This window comes from Cavia porcellus, unplaced genomic scaffold (genome assembly GCF_034190915.1).
Source record: "Cavia porcellus strain 051 isolate PalLab524CR breed Dunkin Hartley unplaced genomic scaffold, mCavPor4.1 scaffold_8, whole genome shotgun sequence".
Lineage (NCBI taxonomy): Eukaryota > Metazoa > Chordata > Mammalia > Rodentia > Caviidae > Cavia > Cavia porcellus.
Window position 1 is genome coordinate 72740008 of NW_026947491.1, and position 24236 is coordinate 72764243.

Genomic DNA, 24236 nt, shown 5'->3' on the forward strand with positions numbered 1-24236 from the left:
GAGTTATTTCTACCTCTGGGAAATTACAAATTGTAGCATGCATACATTCAATTACAGCAATTTGTGAAAAACTGTTTTCCTTTCTCTAGGCTAAATACCTGGAGTGTATCTGTTAGGTTGTATGACAGGGATTTTTTTAGGTTTGTAAGAAACTGCCACATTCTTTTGCAGAGTGGCTATGCTATGTAAAGTAGCATAACATGCTAGAAGTAGCAGCATAACGTACTGCTTTTTTCCAGAACTTCATCTTTTCCTATAATTTAAACCATTTAAAAAAGTGTAAAGTATTTTATGGTACTTGTAGTTTGCATTTATAAATAAGGGGGTTATGTATCTTTTCACATGCTTATTTTCAATCCATATATTTTCCTTTACAGACCATTATTTTTATTTCCTATTTAAGAAATCTCTCATAAGTCAAGGTTACAAAGAATTCTTTCTTCCCTTGGGTTTCACCTAAAGATTTCATCTTTCTAATATTGTAATTGATTTTTATTGCATACTTTATATTACTTTAAATTAACATTTAAATAAATTTTATACTTAATGCAGGGTGTGCACATTAACAATATTTTTAAATGGATGCTGATTTTGTCAGCTCCACTTGTTATAAAAGACTTCCTTTTCTTATTTTTTTTTTGTATATTTTTCAAAAATCAGAGGATAGTATTTGGCTAGGCCTATTTTTAGAGAACATCACTGTTTCACCTATCACTTGTCTTTTCATGAACAGGTGGTCTCAACTGTGTACTTCCATGCTGTAGACTAAAGTGCGGTAGTGTATATCCTCTGCATTTGATCTTACTTTGCAACATTGCTTTGGTTGTTTTGTGTTGGTTTCAGCCAAGAGATTTTCTATAGCTACAATGAATCCATGCATGCATTTTGATTGGAATTGTATTACATCTATAAATTCAACAGTAGCTACATAAACCATGTTGAATCTCTCCATCCATGAATCCATCCATGAATTCTGTGTCTGTCTTCATTTATTTTGATTTTCTTAATATAGTTCATCAATATTTCACACTGTTTTATAGTAGAGAATCTGAATTTTGTTAGACATGTAGTCAAGTGTGTAATTTTAGTTATTGTAAAGAGTATTTTTTTAACAAAACGTATCCCAAAGTTTCACTGCTAGTGAATAGAAAGTAATGCTGATTTTCATACAATAATACTTGCATGCGAACATGAGTTCTATGAGCTTTCCAATCTTATTAATTCTAGGAAGACTTTTTAAAAGGTTTCTTGAAATTTTCTCTGTGAAGAATCATGTGTGTGAATAGTCTTATTTCTTCCTTTTTGGTGGGAATGTCTTTTCTTGATGTATTCTTCTTGCCTTTTTGAGCTAGCTAGTCTCTGGTATGACACTAATTAAGAATGGTGAATGCAAACAATTTTGTGTTTTTCCTAATCTTGGGGTGGAAATATATAGCACCTTATATTTAGGAGTGGTGTTACCTAGAAGTGGTTTTTTCTCTAATGTCTTTTTTACATTGAGAAAAAGTTTTCAATTCCTACTTTGCTGAGTATTTTTTTCATGACAACATAAAAAATTTAAGTGCATTTTTCTACATCTATTGATAGGATTGTGTGTGTGTGTGTCTAAGGTCTGTTATATGATTTCTACTAGTTTACCTTAACTGTTAAATAAATATTGCATTCTGAGGATGAAACTTACTTGTTTTATAAAGCATTGTTTGATATATTGGTTTTTAAATCGATGAAAATTTCCTGTGTTCTGAGTTCTTTGTGTGATACGCATATTCCCACTATACCTTTTTAATTTTAAAATGAAAAAAGAACAAAAACGATGATACAGAATTTCAAAACAACATAATAGGAAAATATCAATGGTTAGTATATTGCATAATGTTATCTTCAAAGTACTGCCTCTTTTGAATAATGATTGCACCATTTGTCTTCTGGCCCTTATATGTTTTTTAACCTATCTGGATCATTATGGTTTGTGGAAGTTTCTGATAATGTTTGATTGAGTCCTGCTTTTATTTTTATCCAGTTGGACAATGTTTAGCTTTTTACTGATATTTTTATACCAGTTAAACAACATATTGATATATTTTTTATGTCTACTAATTTATGAATAATTTTCTGCTTGATTCTTTTTTCCATTATAATTCTCCATTTCTTTTTAAAGATATGTTGGTGCTTTTTAAAGATATTTTGGTTCTTAATCTGGACTTAAAAAGAAAAAGCCAAAATTTGAAAGCTTCTCCCTACGGCTGTTAAAAAAAAACAAAAAAAACAAAAAAAAAACAGTAACTTTTGTCCCTGTAAGTACAATTTTATAACCTCCTGTTCCCTTAGCATCCTGTTATGGCTTAGCAGGGCCACCATCATACAAAACCTGTCACAGACTGACAAGCTGCGTTGGTTGGTTCTCCTTCCAACCACCCAAAGCTGCAAGCCCAAGACCAAGCTCACAGACAAAATGTGTGAGAACGGGGCTTCTCCTTTGTTCAGTGCTCAGCCGATTTGCACACTGTTTCCCTGCTGGTCTCTCTGATCTCTTGAATTCTACAACAGTTCTATTTCTTTCCTGAAAACTTTCATCTTTCTCTTCATGTCGAGAGTGCTTCTCCATATTTATTGGTTTATTGCTAGTTTAACATTTGTTATTATAATTATTCTGAATGTGAAAATGAGGTGTGCATGATCAAAAACAACTTTCCTTTCTTCTTTCTTTCCTTTCCTGCCTCCTCCCTGTCCCCCCATCTCTCTCAATCACATATTTTTCTGTCTTTCTCTGCTAAGCTGAACCCAGAGCCTCATGGCACCTACCGCTACCTCTGAGATACATCTCCAGCCCTTACGACACATTTCATAATAATAAATGTGTCCTTGCTAACTCACTGCAGTTCTACTCCAAGATGATCCAACAAAGTCAATGTGAACTTTTTCTACATAGATTTCCTTAAATTAATATTTGGATTTGTTTGAAATTAATATTTCTAAGCCTGCTTTCTTTGACTTGTTTTTAACCACAGTATATCTTGTTTATCTTTCTACATTGAATCTACATGTTTTTATATTTAAAATGGATTTTATAAACTTGTAGAGTGTTGTTTTGTAATTCACCTTGCATCATCTGTATTCTAATTGGCATGCTTAAAGCATTGACATTGTGACTATCAGCACTGATTAGTTTATTATCCACCATATTTCTTACTGTTTTCTGTTTGTTGCCTTTGTTCTTTGTTCTGTTTTTGTCTTCCTTTGTATCTGTTTTTGTTTATATTGAAGATTTCATAGAATCCCGTTCATCTTTCTTGTTAGTGTGTTAGTTCTAATTTGTTTTGCATTCTCACTGGTCCCCTACAGTTTGTAATGCATAGTTGACCTCAGTTCATTTTTTAAAAAATGTAATAACTAAATAATCTTGATTCTCTTTACCTCATCTCTGTTTTGATACAACCATTCATCTTGTATATGCATAAGTTCATATAGAGAGATTCCCCGTCCCTGTCTTTTATTTCCATCCCTTTTCTCCTCATAAATTTTTAAAAACTTTTTTATTGTTTGAGAAAGTCCTGTATTTGTAAAAAAAAAAAAAATTTCACAGGCTATAGAAATTTAGATTGATGATTTTCTCCCTTCTCAGCAATTTAAATATTGTATTTCAATCTCTACTTACTCAGAAAAGTTACACATAAAGTCTTATGTTTGATCTGTAAATTTGATGTTTATTTTCCTTTTAAGGTTTTTTAAATATTTGATTTCTATAAGTTTGAATATGATACACCTATTTATATATTTACATTTACCCTGCTTGATGTTTGTTTTTTGAGATTTCTAGATTTGTGATTTTTTTTGGTCTGATACTATTTTGGAGAAATTCTGTTATTATTACTTCAAATATTGCTTCTATTTGCTCTTTTCTTCCAGTGCTGTTACTCTGTATATGTCATCTTTTGAGACATCTTCAAGCTTACAGACTTTTTTCCTTAGTCATTACAAGTCTAATAATTAATTCATCGAACACATTTTTGTTACAGTATTTTTTATTTCTACACTTTCTTCTGATCATTTTTTTTAGAATTTCCATCTTTCTGTTTAACCTAAATCATGTTTCTGATTGTTTTCTACATTTCCCATCAAATCTGTATGTTGTTCAGCATCATGTTACATAACAAAGTGCCAGAAATAATCAACTTAAAATGATGAAAATTTTATTATGTTTCATAGTTTTCAGCCCATGATAATTTTTCCCTGTAAAAGACTGACACCGTCCCTCAATTCCATTTGAATCACAACTCCAGTGACCTAATGATCTTTCAGTAGTCCCCATTTCTAGGAGGACTAATGGAGCACCAATCTTTAACACAAGAACCTTTGGAACACTTGAGATCTAAACTACGGCATCATGTTCCCAGATGCCTAAAGTTCATGTCCATTTCACAATACAGATATGTTTGATCTATTTCCAAGTGTCTGCAAATCTTAACAGCTTTAACGCTGTTCAAAAGTCCAAGTCTGAAATGTCATGTACGATTCAGGGAAATTCAGCTATGAGCCTTTATAAAAAATTTTTAAAATCAAGTTGCATGACACCAAAATATGTTGGCACAGGGTATAAATCTCCATTCCAAAAAGGGAGAATAGATAAAAGAATACATCAAACTTAAGCCAAAGCAAGATCAAAATCCAGCAAAATAAAGACCATATTCTACAGTTGCACCTCTGGATCCAGGACACATGATAATGTGATATCAGGGCCAAAGTGTTCAGGTAACCCCCTTTTATAACTTTGTGAGCCCTCAGCATAATAATCATAGCTTTGCAAGTTCCTGGCCTCGTAATCCGAACTTTCTTGCCAAGTAAATTGGTTCTAGTACTTTCTTGGCCTCCGAAAATTATACAGTTTTTTTTCTATTTTGTTTCATTTTTTGCCTTTCAGTCTGTCTTATGTTTTTGTTGAAATATGAACATGATGTTCTGAGTACAGAAGAGACTTCAGTAAGTAAGCTTTTATTGATGTGCCAGTAAGATGTGAATTGAGAAAACATAGTCTCTAGCCCTGGAATTGGTCTCCCAATTGAACCAAAAATATTCTCCAGCGCTTTTCAGTTTCTTCTCCCCTTGGGTAGCACAGATGACTCGCTAGAGTTGGGTAGTTCTTTTTTCTCAAGGTCAGTTAGGTTCTGATAAAACATCAATCAATAGGCTCTGAACAGAATCGGCTTTTTGCTTGTCTCTTTTTGGTGGTTGACATTGCTAAGAAAAACAGAATGTTCTGGAGCATTCCAGAATAGCTCTACCCACCTCATATTCAAACTTTGAGGAAAATTTTCTCTGATATTCACTGGGGTTCCTGTAACTGTGAAGGACCCCTGAAGTTTTTAACTCTCAGAATTGTCCACATTGAGCCTCCTACAGTATGTCTATTACAGTTCAGGATTTCTTGTCCAGATACTTGTTCTTGAGGAGATTTTGCTCCAGGAATTTGTTATTTTTGGTGTTCTCCCTTCTCTCCAGTTTGGGGGGCAAGGCAAGATTCACCTTGTGACCTCACCCTCTAACATATCAAAATAAAACTTGATCTTTTAGATTGTTCTGCTTCTAATTTATTGTCAAGCAAGAGTGATGACTTGCAAACTTCTAAGGTTGCAGAAAACACCCTTCCAAGCCCTCTCTCACTCTGACTCCCACAGCTGATGCTTGCTGGTCCTCTGGTTAGGGAGTCAGGAGTTCCATCAATAATGATCCATTCTCAGGGACCACATGGCACCTGAGGGAAGGGGCAAGTGGCACTGAATCTCTTTTGGTGGAGGCTGGGAAAGTACCTTGAGCTCCATGCCACTGGATCTGCTGCTGGTCATGAAGTCAAGGCACCCCGTTTCTTTGTGACCACTTACTAGGTGTGATTGTGGAGATGCGACAACTCTAGGGACAGCAAGGGGCACTGCCTCTTTGATGGCCTTCATGTGGAAACGATATTAGAACCTGTTTCAAGATCGTTTGCTTCTTTCCTGGGCCTCTTTAGAGGTACAGCAGCTTTTCTTGGAGATTTTTTTCTACCCTGATTGGCAGTTCCACATTTTGGGCTGCCTGGCATGATGTGAAAAAAGGCAAAACAAACAAATTAGCAAAACTGCAGAACTTCCAACCAAGAAATCAACAGGTTGTCTCTCAAATTCTCATAGTTTACTTCAGCCCACTGTGTTTTTTGTAATTGATGGAAGAGATAAAGTGGAAACACTTACATCATCTTCTCCAGAACAAAACTCTGGAATAGTTTTTTAAGTTGAGTGGAGCAAGGAAACTAATGTATAATGGTTAATAATTTAGTGAGATCAGAGTATGGACATGCAAAGGTTTTATTCATCTTTCTCTCATTAAGTTACCTTCTTTATAGGCCACGTCTCACTGCTTAGTTCTTTCTGTTATGTTAACTTTGTGTGTGTGTGTGTGTGTGTGTGTGTGTGTGTGTAGGTGTGTCTGGGTGTGTTAACGTGAACTTTGTGAATAGAATTTTATAAAATGTTTTAAAACATGATTTTGATGTGCTACTATAATATAGTATTATCTTGCTTTTAAATGACTATTTTCTGATAACATTAAATTAAAATTTATGCTTCATGTATTTTTGTGTGTTAGCAAAATATCGTTCTGGTTGTGTGAACTTTTAATTTCTTGCTTCTAGAAGATTACCTCAATATTCATCTGCATTTCTGGCAGACTTAGCTAATCAAACTTTGAAGATTATATATGCGCAGCTCTCACTATCAGTCAAAAACTGTAGTTTCTTTATTTTAGTTTTAGAATAAAAAGAAGTGTCAACTTATTCAAATTTATTCTGTACCTTTATATGCTTCTACTCACATCCTTCTCATTGTGTGAAACATCGGAGCTCAGACAGGCAAAAAATAGGCAATTAAATTGGAAAAATAAAATGTGCCAGAATTACTGTCTTCTAACAAATTTTGTTTCTGGGCTTAAATATATTTATAGCATGTAACAGGCCAGTGCTCAGGTTCTAACTCTCTAACGTATCTTTTTACATAAATTAAGTGATGAACTATTGAACATAAGAAATTTAATATTGATTCATGTCGGATTTCAATTCATATCTCAATATTTAGTCTCTTTTAGAATTTACATTCTTGTTCCTAGATCCTCACAAAATTGCTAAGCAAACTGGTATTTAGTATGTGAATGAAATGTTTACACTGATGATAGAACCAGCTTTTATTAATCTGCTCAGACCTTCAGATTTAACTTTTAGTATTCTCTGTGATGAAATATGCATGCTTAACTCTTTGAAATAAGAATTAAGGATTTTCATCGTTTGAAATTTAATTTGCACAGAAAAATTAAATTTTTTCTTTATATTTGGTGAAAATTAAAATGCTTGTGTAGTTTCACCAAGTAAAGATTTCATGTTTATCTTATATAACACTAAATAAAAATACTAATTCAAGCACCTATATGATTAAAATTATTCAATCGAAAATATAGGTCTTTTCTGTCCTTATCCTTTAAAAAGGGAGCCCTAAATAGCTTTTATATAATTGTAAGAGGACATTATTTTTGTGGATCCCAATACAAGTAAGAGCCTTCTATAACTCTGGAGTAATAAAATCTGTTTTAACAGTTGATTAATCTTTGAATGCCTAGCAACCACCCAAGCACTTGGGAAACTTGGGTGGAAGTTGAAGGAGTTCTTATGAAAATTGGGACTGAAATCTGATAATTGGCAACTTGTGAGCCAAAATTAGTAGGAACTAGGATAATCCTTCTTGCTTAGTACTCTCACTGATGCAGATGGATTTTCATTGAAAAATTATCTATAGAAATAGTTAGGCCTCTGGATTTTATTCTTTCACTTCAAGTTTTTTATTTTTATTTTCTATTTTTACTATTATTATTGGTTTATTATTTTTGGTACCAGGAATCCAACTCAGGACCTCACACTCACCAGGAAGGCGCTGGGTTGCTGATGTATATCCCCAGCCCTATCACTTAAAGTCTTAACTTTCAGTTTTTTAAATAATCCTACTAATATCCTTGGGAACTAGGGAATCTAGTGTTAAAATATTGCATGTTGTGGCCGGAACAATATTCACATATAACTTGCCATTCATAAATTTGGTCTGAACAAGATTACAACCCCGCCCCCCAGATTGTGTTTGAAACTTATTTTAGGAATATTTCTTCAGTAGTGAATATATATCCACAGGATGACTATATATCCCATAAATGTTGTTCTCAGTATTAAATGACTACTAGATTTAAATAGTTGCAAACTTGATGACTATTTCCTGAGTACTGATACGAATATTGATAAAGACAGAATCACTCTGATAGTTTCCTAGACTACGTCAATGTCAGAGTGATTCATTGTGTTTGTGAAGGTGCTTGATTTAAAAGAATATTTTTCAAATTAAAATTCTTAAAAGTATAAGTGAAAAAACCTGTGTTTGTAACCCAATGAAGCTCTGAAATCTCTTTAAATTCATTATAATATATACAAAAATTGACATAGGTCAGAAACAATAGAAAGGCATTAAGCAGACCTATTTTTATATCACGTGCATATACTCATTTCTGATGTGACAGTTACCTTTTAAGATGTATCACTTTTGTAGGTACTTAAATGCTGACTCACTGTGGATTCTTTATAGATTTTATACGGAGAGAATGAATGTAGTTTTTAACTGTTCTTCCCACAGGAAAGTGGTTGACTTCTGTCCCTCACATACTGTCAAACATAAAATATGATGCTTCCCTTTTAAATGATCCAGTTGCTAAAACTCCTCATTCAGCATGCAAGTGTTATTAGTAGGGGTCAAAATGGAAAACTGTTTCTCTTCCTTTATGGTATGTTCTTAACCAATAGATTGATATAATATTTTATCCACCGTAATAATGAATGTTACTTAGAGATGGCACAGATTTATGAAATGTGATATTTTCCCACAAAGTTGTAACAATTTATATAAGTAGGTAAAATAACAAGGTTTGATATAGGTAATTGTGTGATGCATTCTGATTTATATATATTACATATACAATACATGTAATGTGTGTGTGTGTATATATATATATATATTACATAGCCATTTTTCCCCATAAACTTCCAAAAGGAGTAATACTGAAGACTATAATGTGGAAAAAATACCAAGGTAAAAACATGGCGAACTAGAAGATCTAACATTCAATGCAGTTAAAATTATAGTCATACTAGTAAAATGACTAATAGTAAAATATCTGAATGATTGATTTTTTTTCCCAGTGATTTGAACAGATACTTTGACATTTAAAAAATTCAAGTACAGAGATTTCTGGCACCAATAAAAACTTTCAGAAGTGTTTGTTTTTACAATTAAAACCCTAGTTCACCATTAAAAATAGTTGTTCCTTACAATGCTAAGTCAAAATTATAGAATCTTCCCTATCTAGTGTGTCTATTTTGCTGTAGACAAAGTAGCCTTTTTCATGACTGGTAAGTGACTATAAAGTAGCTACCAAAATAAATACAGGGCAGTGACATTCGTCTCGCTTCTTTCAAAACATGGTTCTTAAAATTAAATAAGATTGCAACAAAGAAGTCATTGGGAGCACTGCCACAGTAGGAGAATGTGGTGTGGGACAGTCTGTATAATACGTATTCAGTAGAAGCTTTTTGCGTAGTTGGTCTTTATATCAGCAAATAAGTTAGAATATACTGCAGAAATAATTTATGTAACATGTACTCTCCTTGGCCCTATAGAAGTCAAGAGCTACATGGACGGAAACCTTTATAATGCTTCAAACTGGGTGCTTATTATAGCGTCCATAAGTAATGCTGCGTATACATTATATTTCAATAGAGACTTTGTAAGGTAGTAACTGGTTGTTTTTTTTTTTTTTTTTTTTTTTTTTTTTTTTTTTTTTAAACCAAATGTCCTAGTTCATTGAGCCTTCCAGGAGTTCAAAGAAGAGAAGCCTCACTTTAAATTTGGCTTAATGAAAAAAATCACCATGAGAAGTTTGGGGACTTAGTGTCGTCTTGGATTCTGCTTTCCTCCCCCATGTGTTTGGCTGTCTTTTTGTTTGTTTGTTTGTCTTACTTTGCTCACTGCTTCTTTTTCATGTGACCATTAGATACTGGAATTCTTTAAGACTATTGGTATTTTCTTCTTCTTTCTCCTTAAATAGTCTCATCTAGTCCTTAGCTGTCATTGCCCTTTTTGTACAAGAAAAGTGTGCATATGTGATCTCCAGAGTAAGCCTCTTCTGGGAACGCTGTACCTAACTGCTTCCCCTCCAGAGTCTTAAATACACCCATTACATGAAATACCTACAAGACAATAATGCATGGTCTTCCCTCCTAAGCTGACACCTAACTAACCTTTCCTAGTTTAGAGCATGATGCTGCCATCCAACCAGTTTAAAATCCCTCTGCTCATCCATACCCCACATCCAGTTTACCATCATATTTTGTACATTTTACTTCTAAAGAAACTGAAGTCATTTGATTCACTCCCACAGCCTTCATCCGTTACAGTTTCCTTCTACATGCATAAACTGATGTCTACCAACAAAAATCCTCTTACCTATTTCAACACTAAAATCTAAGATTACGTTTTTCAAGATCCAACTGTAATGTGAAAAGAGAAACTTACCTGAAAAGTCTATATACTGTACGATTCTAATTATATGACATTATGCAAAGGGACTTTGGAGAGAGCAGAGGGTTAGTTTTGCCAGGGACTAGGGGAAAGGAAGGGCTAAATGGACAGAACATTGGGGAATTGTTACAATATCAAATCTACTATGTGTAATACTATAAGGATGACTACATGTCTTACATATTTGTGAGAAACTATAGAATGTACAGAAAATGTGAATCACATATAACCTAAGAACAGGGCTGAAGATGATGTGCCAGTGTTAGCTCACCGATTATAAGAAATGTAGCACTCTAGTGCAGATTAGTGAAGGAGATTGTGTGTGTGTGAGGGCTGCTTCCTGCTCAATGTGCTGTAACTCTAGAACCACACTATAAATAGTCTATTTATGAGTTTACTCTGATTTTGCTTCTCAACTCGTGAACATGCCTCATTACTTTTGCAATGGTGCTAAAACAATTGGATTAAATCCCTGGCACACTGCATCTACCTCTGAAACTTTTATGTCTCTTTCAAGTCTGCACAGTATACCTGCAGTTCCTCTAGTGAGCTTTTGCTCACCCTCCTCCTTCTGCCTAATCAATATCTCCTTATTCTCTACATAGACTCACTGTCATTAGCTAAGGGAAGACTTCTTTGATGTCTGTATCCTTCTGGGAAATTATATGCTTTGCTGTATCTTGCATATTAAATAACCTAACAGCTTTTATTACTATTACAGTTAAGCACTTATAAAAATTAAAATTTCAAGGTTATTTGTTAATACTCTGTCCTCATTACTAGACTATGAACATTGTGCAATGATACTCTGTGTATTTTTGCTCACAACTAAGCTTAATATAGGGTCATTCCAATGCAGGCATTTAGTAAATATTTGTCGCATGAATGCATATATGAAACAATAAGGATTGTTGGAATCAAGTTTGTTCGGTGTGCTCTCTAAACATTAGACATTTAGAAATCACTGAAATATATATAAATCTCTCAGCAGAGGTCTTTTTGAACATGTATTTTAAAAAGTTTCATCACAGCAGAAACTTTTAAACTTTAAGCATCTATATTTTATAAGGATTTTCAGATCTGTGAGCTCTTGTGATCCCAGATAGATGCATTGCTCTGTGAGGCATTGCGAGCTGAATGTGAACAATATGAAAGTGTTAATTTTTAAAACAATTCACATAACTTTATTTAATAAAATCATATATTTACAATTCATGAAGTTTACTTTGATACACATTACTAAATAAGATTAAAGGTTATTGAACAAGCAATTATGACATGATATATAGGTAGTGTTCCCAGGAGTTTTCTACCAGCAAACTATTTGAAAGTCAAAAACTGAGCAGTTACAAAGTACTTTGGAGATGCACAGGATTGCCAGGAGACCTCAGGGACCAGTGGAGGACAAATTGCAGCCCTGACCAAAATAAATAAAATAAAGTGATAATAAAGTGATGTTGGACTTCTGTCCACCTCCAGTGTCTTCTTTCAAGTCCTGGCAAATTCTCTGTTGGTGAGATGCTCTTTAAGGAAGTGTTCATTAAACTCATTGTGTGGCCCTGGGAGCAATCTGGAATTCCTTTGAAAGCAGCCAGCACTACTGTCAAAATATGATAGGATGCCTTGTAGCAAGTGCATGTGGCAGCTGTTGCATATGGTCTGACTTTATTTATAAACATTTAAGATGGAGCAACAATTTCCATACTTTCCAGGTAATCTAAGTAATTTATCTTAATTACCGTCAGCCTTTGTGACTACCACGGGGACTCTAATCTTTCTAATCAGTGGTAATTATGTGAATTAGTAATAAATTTTCAGACAGGTAGCTCTCTGATATGTACATTTTTCTGTTTAAAATTATACACATGCACACACGTGCGTACACAAACACATATGAATACATATTCTTAATGAGCGCCTTTTCTTATTACAGTCGATCCTTTCCCATGGTACTGTTGAAGACTGTGCGGTGGTTGGCAAGGAGGATGCTTTGAAAGGTCATGTCCCCTTAGCAATCTGTGTGTTGAAGAAAGGTGAGACATCTTTGTCCTTCCTCATCGTTTGAGCCTGAATGATTAACTCAAATTAATTCATTTCTTACCATTTCAACTTCCCCCCAGGCATAAATGAAACAGAGCAACAAGTTTTAGAAGAAATCGTGAAACACGTCAGACAGAGCATTGGCCCTGTTGCAGCTTTTAGAAATGCAGTGTTTGTTAAACAGTTGCCCAAAACCAGATCTGGCAAAATTCCTCGATCTACCCTATCTGCCTTAGTGAATGGCAAGCCATATAATGTAAGTTAACAAGGATATTTAATACTGAATTCTGAATTGCTTTTCACCATTTCTTTCGCATCAACAAAACTCTTAAGATGGTTCTCAAACATAGATTGTTTGGCATGACTTTTTTTTTTAATATTAAGAAAAATTACATAACTCCTCTCTGTAGGATGAGGGTTGAGAAGGAAAGGCAGGTTAGTTAAAAACATGTCCTTTACTTATAAGACCAGTGTATGAAAATATATTTTTACTATTAGTAGTTATTCTAGTTGAATTCAAAGTTAAATTATGCAAACTCAACCTTGTTGATTAATGGTACATTTTCCTTCATTGAAGTCATTCATGACTATTAGTGATTGAGAAAGCAAAATATTTGAGGCTTACAACAGGTGATTAAAATGTTCTAATTGATGTATGTGTTATTCCTGTTCTGAATGAAATTTAAGAAACTTCAGATTGATTCTATTATAGATTGTATGCACAACCTCTGTGGATAGATATAAATATTTTATGAATAACATCTAATAAAAAGTAATGTAACAGTAAAGAGGTTTGGGTATGAGCGCATATATATCAAAACAAGAAGAAAGTAATGTTATAGAAATATGTGGAAAGCCTCTTAAAAAGAACTCTAAAGTATCATCCATGATAATGGTTTTGTTCATCGAACCATGTATTTGTTACTTCAGAAGGCTATAGATTTTTTTAAAAAAATCTATATTTTAAAAATCAAATGTTCAGATTTTTTTCTCCATTTTATATAGTTTGCAGTAGTTTTGTAAGATAATGTGACATAGTTCACTGCATACAGTTATTTTGTGATAGTAAGTGTAGAGTGATATTCATCTGAAATTAAGTTTCTTTGCAGGTAACTCCCACAATCGAAGACCCCAGCCTTTTTGGGCACATAGAAGACGTGCTGAAAAAGTCATCGTGATTTTTGCTTCTTTTATGATTTGGATTGAGTTGATTTTATAATTGAAATTAAGTTATTTGAGGTTTTTTTCTCAGAAATAAAAATTTACATAGAAATTACTTGTCACTTGAAATGTGAAATGTAAAACTTCTATCGAATCAATCCAATAAAGAATAGTGAAAGAACTTGTCTGATTTGACCCAATCATATGGTTTTCAGTTGTCTGTAATACAGCTCTCTCGGTGTTGTCCAGTTTTGTGAGAAAAAAATGTACTCATTTTATGAATTTTAAAAATTGTTCCCCAAGAAATATCCTGTAATTGGAAGTGGCTCTTATAAATATATCCTGACAAAAATTAAAACACCAAATTCAAAGTTGAAAAATACTTAAAATTGCTCTTGTAGAAAGTCTTAATACTTGCTAATATTCTGTTGATACCTGCATTTTAAAAAATGAAATAGATAAAACGAGGAGTTTTAGGTAACCATGTAGACAGCTAAAGCTATTGTCTAGGTGGGAAGACCCATGTGACCATAGATTTCCTGAGGGAAAGCAGGAAGCCTGTTACAGCTCTGCCTTCTGGTCGTTTGTTTGTTAGACATGTCTGTAAGAGAAGTGGAAGGTTATGCAACCCAGTCTTTTCATCCTGGGAGATGTATGCTTCCCAATGATTCTGACTTTGTTACAGAGTCAAGTAAATAACACACAAATAAAGGAGAGTGGCAAGGAAAACTCTTAAGAAAGAAAAGTCAAGACTGCATTTCAGGTGACTGTGGAATGTTGAAGACCAGAGAGCACCTGCTCCAACCAAGGACAGCCATACCTGCTCCTGGAAAGATGTGTGATAGGAAAGAGGCAGCCAGATCTTCTACTCTTCAGCTTTCCAAAAGAAGCCAAAAAATCCATCTTCTTTTGTGAAAACTACAATTTTTGCATAAATGATGACACAAGTAAGGATTATGTCAAAGGATATCTTCACATTTAAACTTCTACAAAACCAGGAAGCCTTTTTAATAGAAATTTAAAACATCTCTAATAAGTTCATGGTAATGTAATGAATGACTGAAGTAGATATAAGGAAGTAATTGACTGTTTGATTTATTTAGCGGTCTACATGCATCCATGTCCAAAGAACAGATTTAACTACTAAAATGTGCACCATGCCCACTGAATTTGACAAGTCTCAAAGTATTTCTCAATCTTTTAGTCATTTGGGAATATCATTATCAAGAACACATTGTCCTAACATAATAGTTTGGGTACAGGAAATATATATGATAATAGATAAGAATTTACTTATGTCATAGAAATTACAATAAAAATAAGTGTTTTCTCAAAGAACATTGCTACTTGCTTAAACTGCCTTCTTGATTGTAATACCTGAGAAAATATATTCAAATTTAATTATTTTCATAGTCTGATATTATACAACTAAGTAGATGCTGTATAATTTGAAATTATTGGTTTTTCTGGTTATCTTTTTTATTGGATATATTTTTTCTATTATCAAAACTGTAGAACTTACAAATAAACTATTTTAATGTCTTAGCATTCAAATGTATTTCTGTATTTTTTTCCTACATGAATCAGTTAACCTGAAAAGGCAAGCTAACAGAATATGAGTTTTTATTTATTTGTGAGTTACGAGCTCGGGCAGATCCAAGAATTGAGTAAAAGTTGCATCTCTTGTCCTCTTGCATATTTTCCTTGGTAATCTCATCTGAAGAGACATTTCATCAAGCAGGCTTGGGTTATTTCCCAGTTCTGTGGGTCTGGAAAGCACTGCATGAGATTGAGAAAGTAACCATTTCTTGCTTCTCATTGAGGAAATTTATCACCTTGCAGAGTCAGAGAGACTGTTACTTCCATGTGCCTAAAAACAGACCAACAAAGGTCCACTCAAATCATCAGACTGCTTATAAAGTGGGAGTAAACTAAAGAAAACTTTCTATTTTAATACTTACTATAAAGCATTTTTACTTAACAGTATCTGAAATATTTTGAGTTAAGTTATCTTTTAATACAACAATATGTTGTAGAACATGCAGTCATACTAAGTTTGGCAAAATAAATTTTGTGTGACTGCTTTTTGTATTTTCATGGAATTTTTTATTGTAAAACATCAGGAAAATGAAAATAAAAGATAACTTCAAAGATGTGTAGAAAAGCATTTACCAAGAATCTTATATTTTAAGAAGCAGTTTTAGTTATCTAAAACTATTTGAAAGGTCTGATCACTAAAAATGTCACAGTTCATAACAGTGATGGTCAAAAGGGAAAATACTGAGATTCTAAATTCAGTACATGAAATGGATGTTAGAACCTAGCAGAAGTTTTCTTACAAACTAAAAGCACGTTTTATGCTTTTCTGAGGGAAGTAGCTGGATCTTTTTTATCACTGTATGTTAGAGTCTGTTACAGATGATTTATACTGCTTAGTTGATCTCTAAAAGGAAAAGACTGACTTTAGTTTAGTGAGTGCTTTCTACCGTTCCTGTATTTTCTGATTTCTTAGGTTAAAGGCTTGGGCAGGTGACTGGTACTGGAAGGTGCTGTGGGTCTGGAGTAGGAGCTCAAAGGTCATGAGGTCCCTGGGGGAGAAGCCTTCAAGGGGAATGGTGGGGCAGTGGCCCTTCTCTCTCACTGGACTCTTAAGCCAGGAGACTTGCAGTGTGCCTCCTCAATGCGTTCCACCATTGCCATCCCACGTGCTCACCAGAGGCTCAAAACAATTGATCCTCTTGATCGCTGACTGTAAGCTCCAAAATCACGTGAGTCAAAACAAGCCTCCTGTCTATATAAGCTAATTATCACAGACATTTGTAGTGATACGAATTTTAACAAAAGATAGGGAATAAAGACAGATTTATTGGGACATTTTAATATCATAGTTTCTGTATTATATTTTGTTTCTATGAATCCTCATTTTCAGGTGAGTATAGAAAGCTCCTTCCCATTGTTTCTGCTCAAGCACCATTCAAGGAAAAATGCAATTGTTTCATAAGCTAGTTTAGTGCTCCCTCTTGTGGCAGACTAAGTATTGAAGTGAAATATTAGATTCTGACAGTCACTGAAAGAATGGTTTTCATCAAAGCTCAGTAGTAAAATGTTGTATCACTAGAAACAAAGCTTAAACAGAGAACTGGAAGTACTTTTTTATTGACAATGGAGAGGATTTCTGTTACCATTACCTTTTGACTGAATCTGTTAAACAAAAATAGACATCAAAACAAATTCAATGTACGTGCAAACATAGCAAATTAAAATACAAAAAAGAAATCAACTAATGACAGGTTTTGAGTTTAATAAGACCAAGCAGCAGAAAATCAGCAGTTAGATAAATGGTATTATTAAATAAGTTTTACTTTGAAATCTCCCATTTAAACAAAGAATAAACAACAGTAACACCACCAAATAAAGCCACAGGGAAGATATTACTTTTCTATACTTTTTATACACTATATATGTAATCATTCTGTCTTTCATTTATTTCCTCTGATAAAACTGACTCCAGGGAAGTCCCACAAGGCCATCTTGGCTGAAAGTTTATAATATTTAACATGAGTCTGGCTAATGCCCTGTTACGTTGATAAAAGGAAGGGATTTCTGATTTTCCCAGTGAAAGTCAGGGTTCTGGTTTTCCCAGTGAAAATGGGCCTCAGACTCAGCAGTGGTTGACATTCACTGTCAGTGCTGGCTGGCAGTTCAAGGTATTAGAATGGATATGTGATTGTTAGCAAAGCAGTTTTCTTTTTATCTTGGTCCACAGGTAACAAGAGAAGAGAATGGATTTTTAATATAAATTTTTTTAAATAATTGCTTATGACTCTTGTAAACAGTTTGGTTTGGTTTTGTATCGAAAAGGAGATCGAGCCATCACAGTGCTATTTCTAAAGATATAGGACATCCCTGATTGCCTTTAAAGGTCATTTTTGGCTCCAGTTCCAGGTTAAATCATTTATTTTTATATGATCAGAGGCAGGTGTTCAGCTTTAAATAGAGACAGACTTAAAGGAGGAACAGATTGAAGCATGAAACATGCTTCGAGGAAACATTGATTTGACTATTACAATTCAAAAACTGTAAAAATGGTGGATGGCAAAATACAAACAGTACTTGGAATTGTCAAATGTTTGCACTCAAGACTCCATGAACCATATATTTTATTTTTTAAAAAATCATATTTATATCCATTTACATAAGACTTACACATTTAAAAAGAAATTCACAGTAATACATAAATGCCTAGTATATTACAACATGAAAAAACAAGTGGCTCCATTTCATAAAAGCATCTGTTGTACAGAATTTATGACGTGGATGATGCTTATTATTCAAATGACTTAAGCATTTTATTACAATTGTAGTAAACTAATCAAGCTTAATATCTGATCCCCCCCAAAATCACATTTTTCAGCTTTTAACAAACCATTACTTGTTTTTATTTCCTTTGAATTCAGTCTTCACAGAAGTTTTCATAGCTTGTCTTCTTAGATGGTAGTGCACTTTAGGTAGAGTAGACAGAAAAGACGACATCTAAAATGTGTAATGGACAGCGTTAGTTCACCGAAAGGTCCCTGCCTGGTAAATCCCACCCCATTTTGTGCTGCGTTTCCACAAAGCCTGCCTACCACAAAGTAAGGGAAAGAAAATCACCTAGGATCTAACCAATCGAAGACGTCAGTGACATTTGCCCTTCTCCACTCTTGTGTTAATACGTAACAAGATTTGCTCAACTTTGGTTAAAGTATGTCAGAACATAAAGTATTCACGCAACATGTCAGCATGCCTCCTGAAAACTTTACAACTTGCTAATTAATAAATTGTGTTCAGTTGCCCTCGTCAATGGAAGAGATTTATTATTCTAGTTCATATAGCTTTTGGTTTTTGAAAAGATAATTTTAATTGTGACAAACATTATTGATAATAGATAATACATTTCAGAGGCTCTGTTGGTGTATGGCATCACAGAATCTTTCCAGCCATAGTATACTTAGGGAAGGTTCAAAGTTACTGACACAAATGAAAGAGTAAATAACATGATCTGTTAATTTTTTCATCAATAAGAACTAATTTTCTTAGACTTTTTATGGATAAATGTCATTTGATATTCAATAGCAAGTGCTAGGAAATATGAACTAGAATGCCATGCATAAGAAACTGATTGCAAATAGTTAAAGAATATTTCTATCCATCAGTCAAGAGCTAAGAAGCAAGCACTATTGAACATATTAAATAGTCATTTGTGAATTAGTGAAGTATTGAGAAAATTATGTGTAGAATCTATTATAAACAGTATTTTGGAAAGCCTCTTCTTTAGACATTTTATTATATGCCTTAGATTGTGCTTAATTAGGTACCAAATTGCACACTGTAATTAAAATTTTAATGTTATGGTTGTATTTCTTGAAATTAAAACTTGTATCTAAATGCCATTTGTTATATCAGTTTCAAATAGTGACCCAAATAAGGCAACCTATTAGATCCCATGTGAGACCCAAAAGACCAACAAAAAATCGGGTGACACTTATAGTTTCAGTCCCAAAATAAACAGTACAAAGAGAGCTGCTTCCCCACTTATTCTGATGCCTCCTCCAACCCTCTTGGTTGTCAGTAAAACTTTAAAAATATTTTTCATAGCATTAATGCATTGAGAAATCCCACAGTATTTTGGTAAAGCACAGTTTAGTTTGAAATAATTTTTGCACCTTTAAAATTTATGAATTTAGAATACTGTAGCTCTGCTTATTCAAGTTTTCAATAAAAATGTCATTTTATATGAATTTAGGAGTATCTTCCAGCAACTAGTATTTCTGTAAATACAAATGTCTTATATATTATGGTCTTATGTTGTACTGTTCCTATCTTCCACTATTACTAAGTGATTTTATGTTTTTAGTCTTCACATACTTAAAATTCATGCTTTTTCATAGATATGTACCATTGATAACTGACAACAGCATACTGAAAGTTCATTTTCACAGTTTCTACTCTTGTTATTAATAGGAATCCACCCCTAAGTCATTTTACTGTCTATGCCATTCTTGGATTATGAACTTCCTTAAATCCTAATATGCCTATTTTGGTTTCCCTGCATAAGATAGCCACTTTAAATTATATGATTCTCTAAGTAACAAACTCTTGTTAATAAAATGTGAGGGGGTCAATATGAAATGCTATTAAAAAGTAGAATACAATATGGTAACAACCCATTGATGTGTAATAACTGAAAGCCGGGCCTCATCTGGACCTGAAACCACAGCAGACAGGTGATGATAGGAAGTAACAAATGGAGTTAAAATACACAGATTGCTTTTCCCCCCTCTATCAGTTCAAAGGGGTTATCTCACCTCTGTACTGCTAGGCCATACCAAAGGGCATAGTGTATATTTACTAGTCTATGTAGTTCCGATTTTTGTTGTTGTTGGCTTGCTGTTTGTCAGCCAAAGGGAAACTACTCACAGCAGGTCAGTGCTGTCTCCTTTGAGTGGCTTGTCAACATGAGTATGTGCGAACAGTGGAGTTGTCTAACCTCTGCAGCCTTGATGAAGCAACTGCAAATGGAGAAAAGGGCTTTGAAGTTCTTGGATGACTGAGTACAAGATTTCAGATGAGAAAGATTTGTTTTCTCTGCACAAAGGGATGCAGAACATATTAGTAGATCTTTTGTCTCTCAGATATAAGCCACTCATAGATCCTTCTTCTCTAGACCCATTACTAAGGAAAATTTAGCCCAGTGTAATGTAGCTGAGCTACAGAGTTATGTATTTCTCCTGAGATGAATATCTATAAGAGAGCTACCCCAGGGTGCTTCTGCTTTCCTTGAAAAGATTGCTCTTACAGAATTCAGTATGGAGAATTGTTTTTCCTCTGAGTATTGAAGAACCTCTGTACTAATTTTAATCTTGTTATATTCTTCATGAATTTTGCGAAGAAGTTCCACAGTATAAGAAATGTAGATCAAAAGGATAGTTTATGTTAAAATTCATTTTAAGAATCATAATAGCAATAACCTTGAAAACAGATAGCGATTCTAAGTGATTGTCTTAATGGAAGTGTGTATATAATTCCCTAATGCTTTTCAAATAGAAATAATTTTGTATCTATTGTTTCCAAATTGTCTCTCCAGAATAGCTGTTTTCCTTTGTGAAGTATTTAACACAGGTCTAATGTCCACAGAAGGAAATATTAATTGAGCAATTGCAGTTGTTTTTGTGTTTGTTTATTTCTCTTCTATGGTGTTGTTTACTTAAGGCCTTCTGTTTTGATCAGACATAAAAATGTCTGATGTGTCTGAATTTCTATTATTATACATAAAAGTTTCAGCATTTGAATATATAAAGGATTGAAGTTAAATTCCATGTATTATGAATCTTTAATAGAAGTCTAAGCTCTACCTTAAATTATTTAATTTGTGAATGAAAGGTAAAAAAGCAAATAAAAACAAAACACCAATCATCCATAATCCATTATGTTTCCTAGATGTGGACATTAGTCAGAATTGTTCTCTTTAGTACATTATACATTATTTTAAAAATGAGAATCAAATGCCATGAGTTCATGCATTAGCAGTTCACAAGGTGGTACTGTTTTTGATGAAAGCAAAGTAAAAATTCAAGCAGAGCAAACCAACTCAAGAAAGGATCAAATCCAGAGAGCTATGCAAGGTCAGAGGATTGCACTAGCTTTTACTAAACAAGCTTTTTACTATATAAGAAAAAATGTAAAACTACTGTACCGTCTGTTGTCATTTTCCTTGACTGCCCAGATGTTGTGGTTAACCTAAATCCAGCTGGTAATGTTTCTGAGGACCCAGGCATCATGCTGATTCCATGGACTTCACGAGGAGGAAATTGCCTTCTCCAGGTCGATCCACGTCTGAAATTTTTGTCGTCACTCTGACATACAGAGATATAATTTGATGTAATGAAAATAAATAAACTAGGCTAGGTGCATAAAGCCATGTGCTTTAAAACATGTAACATTATTTACACTCACTGTATCAAGCATACATATGGAATATTCTGTCTCATCTCAATAACTCTATTGATTCTAAAATAAAAAGGTAGGAAAGTTGAGACAAAGAAATGTTGTTTGTATGTTTTTTCTTTGTTTGCTTTTTGTTTTTTTGAGATGGGTCTCAGTATGTCATTCCAGCTGGCCTTGAACTCACTATGTAGCTCAGGCTGGCCTTGAATTTGTGGCAATCCTCCTGCCTCAGCCCCTGAGTGCTGAGATTATAGGAGTGCACCAGTCACACTTGGTGGTGAAGCAAATATTTTATACAACTTTTTAATATTATTTTCTATCCAAAGTTTGGCATCTTTAAATATTTTTGAAAATCTAAAATAAAATCCTCAATTTTTTTCCAGAAGGAATATTTGTTATCCTTTTTAATATTTAATACTAAGTGGTTATATGTTATAAGATGTCAACTTTATTGAATCAGTAGACTACACTTGACTCATAACCTTGAGATATCTCACTTTTATATATATGCAAGAGATATATGTTGTGGGAGGTCTATATCTGAGAAAGCTCGAGTAATGGAAGATACTGTAGACTAGAATCTGAGTAAGAGATGTTGAACTTGTGATTTGTTAGATTTGAAGTGATGTAGAATTAACTTGTAATTTGCTGAGAACCTTTTGCAGGCTGTGTTCTTTAGGTGCTACTAAAGTCATAATGTAACTGAATAATTGTGTAAAAGTGGCTGGTTTTGTTACAACTTAATGAAATAACCTCTTTTCTTTCTGTGTACACAAAATACATGTGCTGTGCAAATATTTTCCTCTGAACTGATAAGCTTACTATATAATCCAGTATTTACCTAATATTATTCTTTTTGTCTAATTCCATTAAACTTTCCACAGAGTTACTGTCTCCTAAAATCACTGTTTCTTACTTAGGGAATAATATTTTCTGAAGTTCACAGCCCAACAGGTGTTGTTTACACTGCTAATGCATTTGATTTCATTTTAGAATATAAGTGAGTATTTGGCTCAAATTATTTTTATAAATTAATAACACCATAAGGTTTTCTTCATACATATTGCCAGTTTGACATTTAAAATCTACCTGAGAAAATCATTACATATGTACACTATTAAAAATTCTTTAATCAGAATCTAAATTCTGTTTAGACTTAGTAGTCATTTATAGAAAAAAGATGCCTTTTATTTTTCTTCTCAACTGCTGTGTTTTGTATTACCCCAGAATTGCAAAGTATTTGTAAATAAGAAAAGAAATAGTTTTTTATCGCTGTCATTTCTGTGACTTCTTGCGTATTAGGGAAGTTACTGCACTAAGCATAAATATTTCTCAGTTTTATAAAACCCTGTTATATTGTAGAGATATATAACTTTATGGTATATAACCTAAGAGCTGAAAAATAAATGAGTGAGGCCAGGGATTTATCTCAGTGGCTCAAGTGCTTGCCTGCTAAGTGTCACGTGTGAGTTTGATCCTCAGTACAAACAAACAAACAAAAGAGTTGAGTTTGAATGATGAGCCTTTGTGCCCAGTGTCAGCATACAGTATTGTTACCACACAAAGGGTATCATCGGGCAAATTCTCATGAGTTAAAGACATTCTTTTAATTGAGGTCCACAAAAGCATATCAAAATTTCTCAAACTATGACAGTAAAATTGAATATGATTTGTAAATTCACATGAAAAAACTTCACTATGGTTTTAGGCAACTTATTTGGTTATTTTTTCTCACACTCAAAAAATTGTATACAAGAGACAACAGTGTTTGAACAATAATAAGCATATGTTGTGTTTATAAGCAAACAAACAAAAAAGAAGACTATTTGAAGGCAGATAATCTCATCCTATTTAACAAACCTATCTGCTTGTTCTTTACTATGAGGAATGTTAACTTACAACACTATGTGGAGAGCTTCCTGAGGTCACCCACATTTTAAGATAAACTCGTATGACAGATCTTTAAGAATTTTTATTAAAATTTATTAAAATTCCTTCTGCACTTCATAAGGAATAATTGCATTCTAGATTGCCTGTGTCTGAAATGTTAACATTAAGACAATGTAGGATAAAAATTAATGAGATTGTCAAACAACTTATAAAAGTAAAATTGATTAAGTATTGACTTGGTTTTATAAATACTGATCATTATAGTGATTGGAAAATAGTGTGAATTTATTTGAAGTTAGTAGGGCACAGTAATATAAAACTGATCTTTCTAACATGCAGTCCACAAAAGACAATGTGGGTTTTAAAACACCAACATCATCTATTCTTCCTATTTGAACAAAGAAATACCTTCCATTTTAGGATTTGCATTTGTTCATAAAATTATTTTTAAAAGTCTGTCTTTATAGTCAAGAATCACTTGTTATTTGAAACTCATAATTCTTTCCTTCTGTAATTTCTACTTAA

General features: G+C 33.4%; 2 protein-coding genes across 14 annotated transcripts in view; one reads left to right on the forward strand and one right to left on the reverse strand.

The window, feature by feature from the left end:
* Positions 1 to 15383, forward strand: part of Acss3 (acyl-CoA synthetase short chain family member 3) — a 168342-nt gene extending 152959 nt beyond the window's left edge. For both annotated transcript variants that reach the window (XM_063255218.1, XM_063255217.1), the window contains exons 14-16: positions 12568 to 12667; positions 12755 to 12930; positions 13784 to 15383. In XM_063255218.1, the coding sequence (XP_063111288.1) occupies positions 12568 to 12667; positions 12755 to 12930; positions 13784 to 13852 (345 nt within the window). In that variant the 3' untranslated portion in view covers positions 13853 to 15383. The remainder of the gene's footprint in view (positions 1 to 12567; positions 12668 to 12754; positions 12931 to 13783) is intronic.
* Positions 15384 to 16975: 1592 nt separating this feature from the next.
* Ppfia2 (PTPRF interacting protein alpha 2) overlaps positions 16976 to 24236 on the reverse strand; it is a 435633-nt gene continuing 428372 nt past the window's right edge. For 8 of the 12 annotated variants that reach the window (XM_063255205.1, XM_063255210.1, XM_063255207.1 and 5 more), the window contains 3 exons: positions 21571 to 21730; positions 20295 to 20386; positions 16976 to 18368 (listed from right to left, as the gene is read on the reverse strand). In XM_063255205.1, the coding sequence (XP_063111275.1) occupies positions 20328 to 20386; positions 21571 to 21730 (219 nt within the window). In that variant the 3' untranslated portion in view covers positions 16976 to 18368; positions 20295 to 20327. The remainder of the gene's footprint in view (positions 18369 to 20294; positions 20387 to 21570; positions 21731 to 24236) is intronic. The other 4 variants (XM_063255209.1, XM_063255208.1, XM_063255214.1 and 1 more) reach the window with 1 other exon arrangement.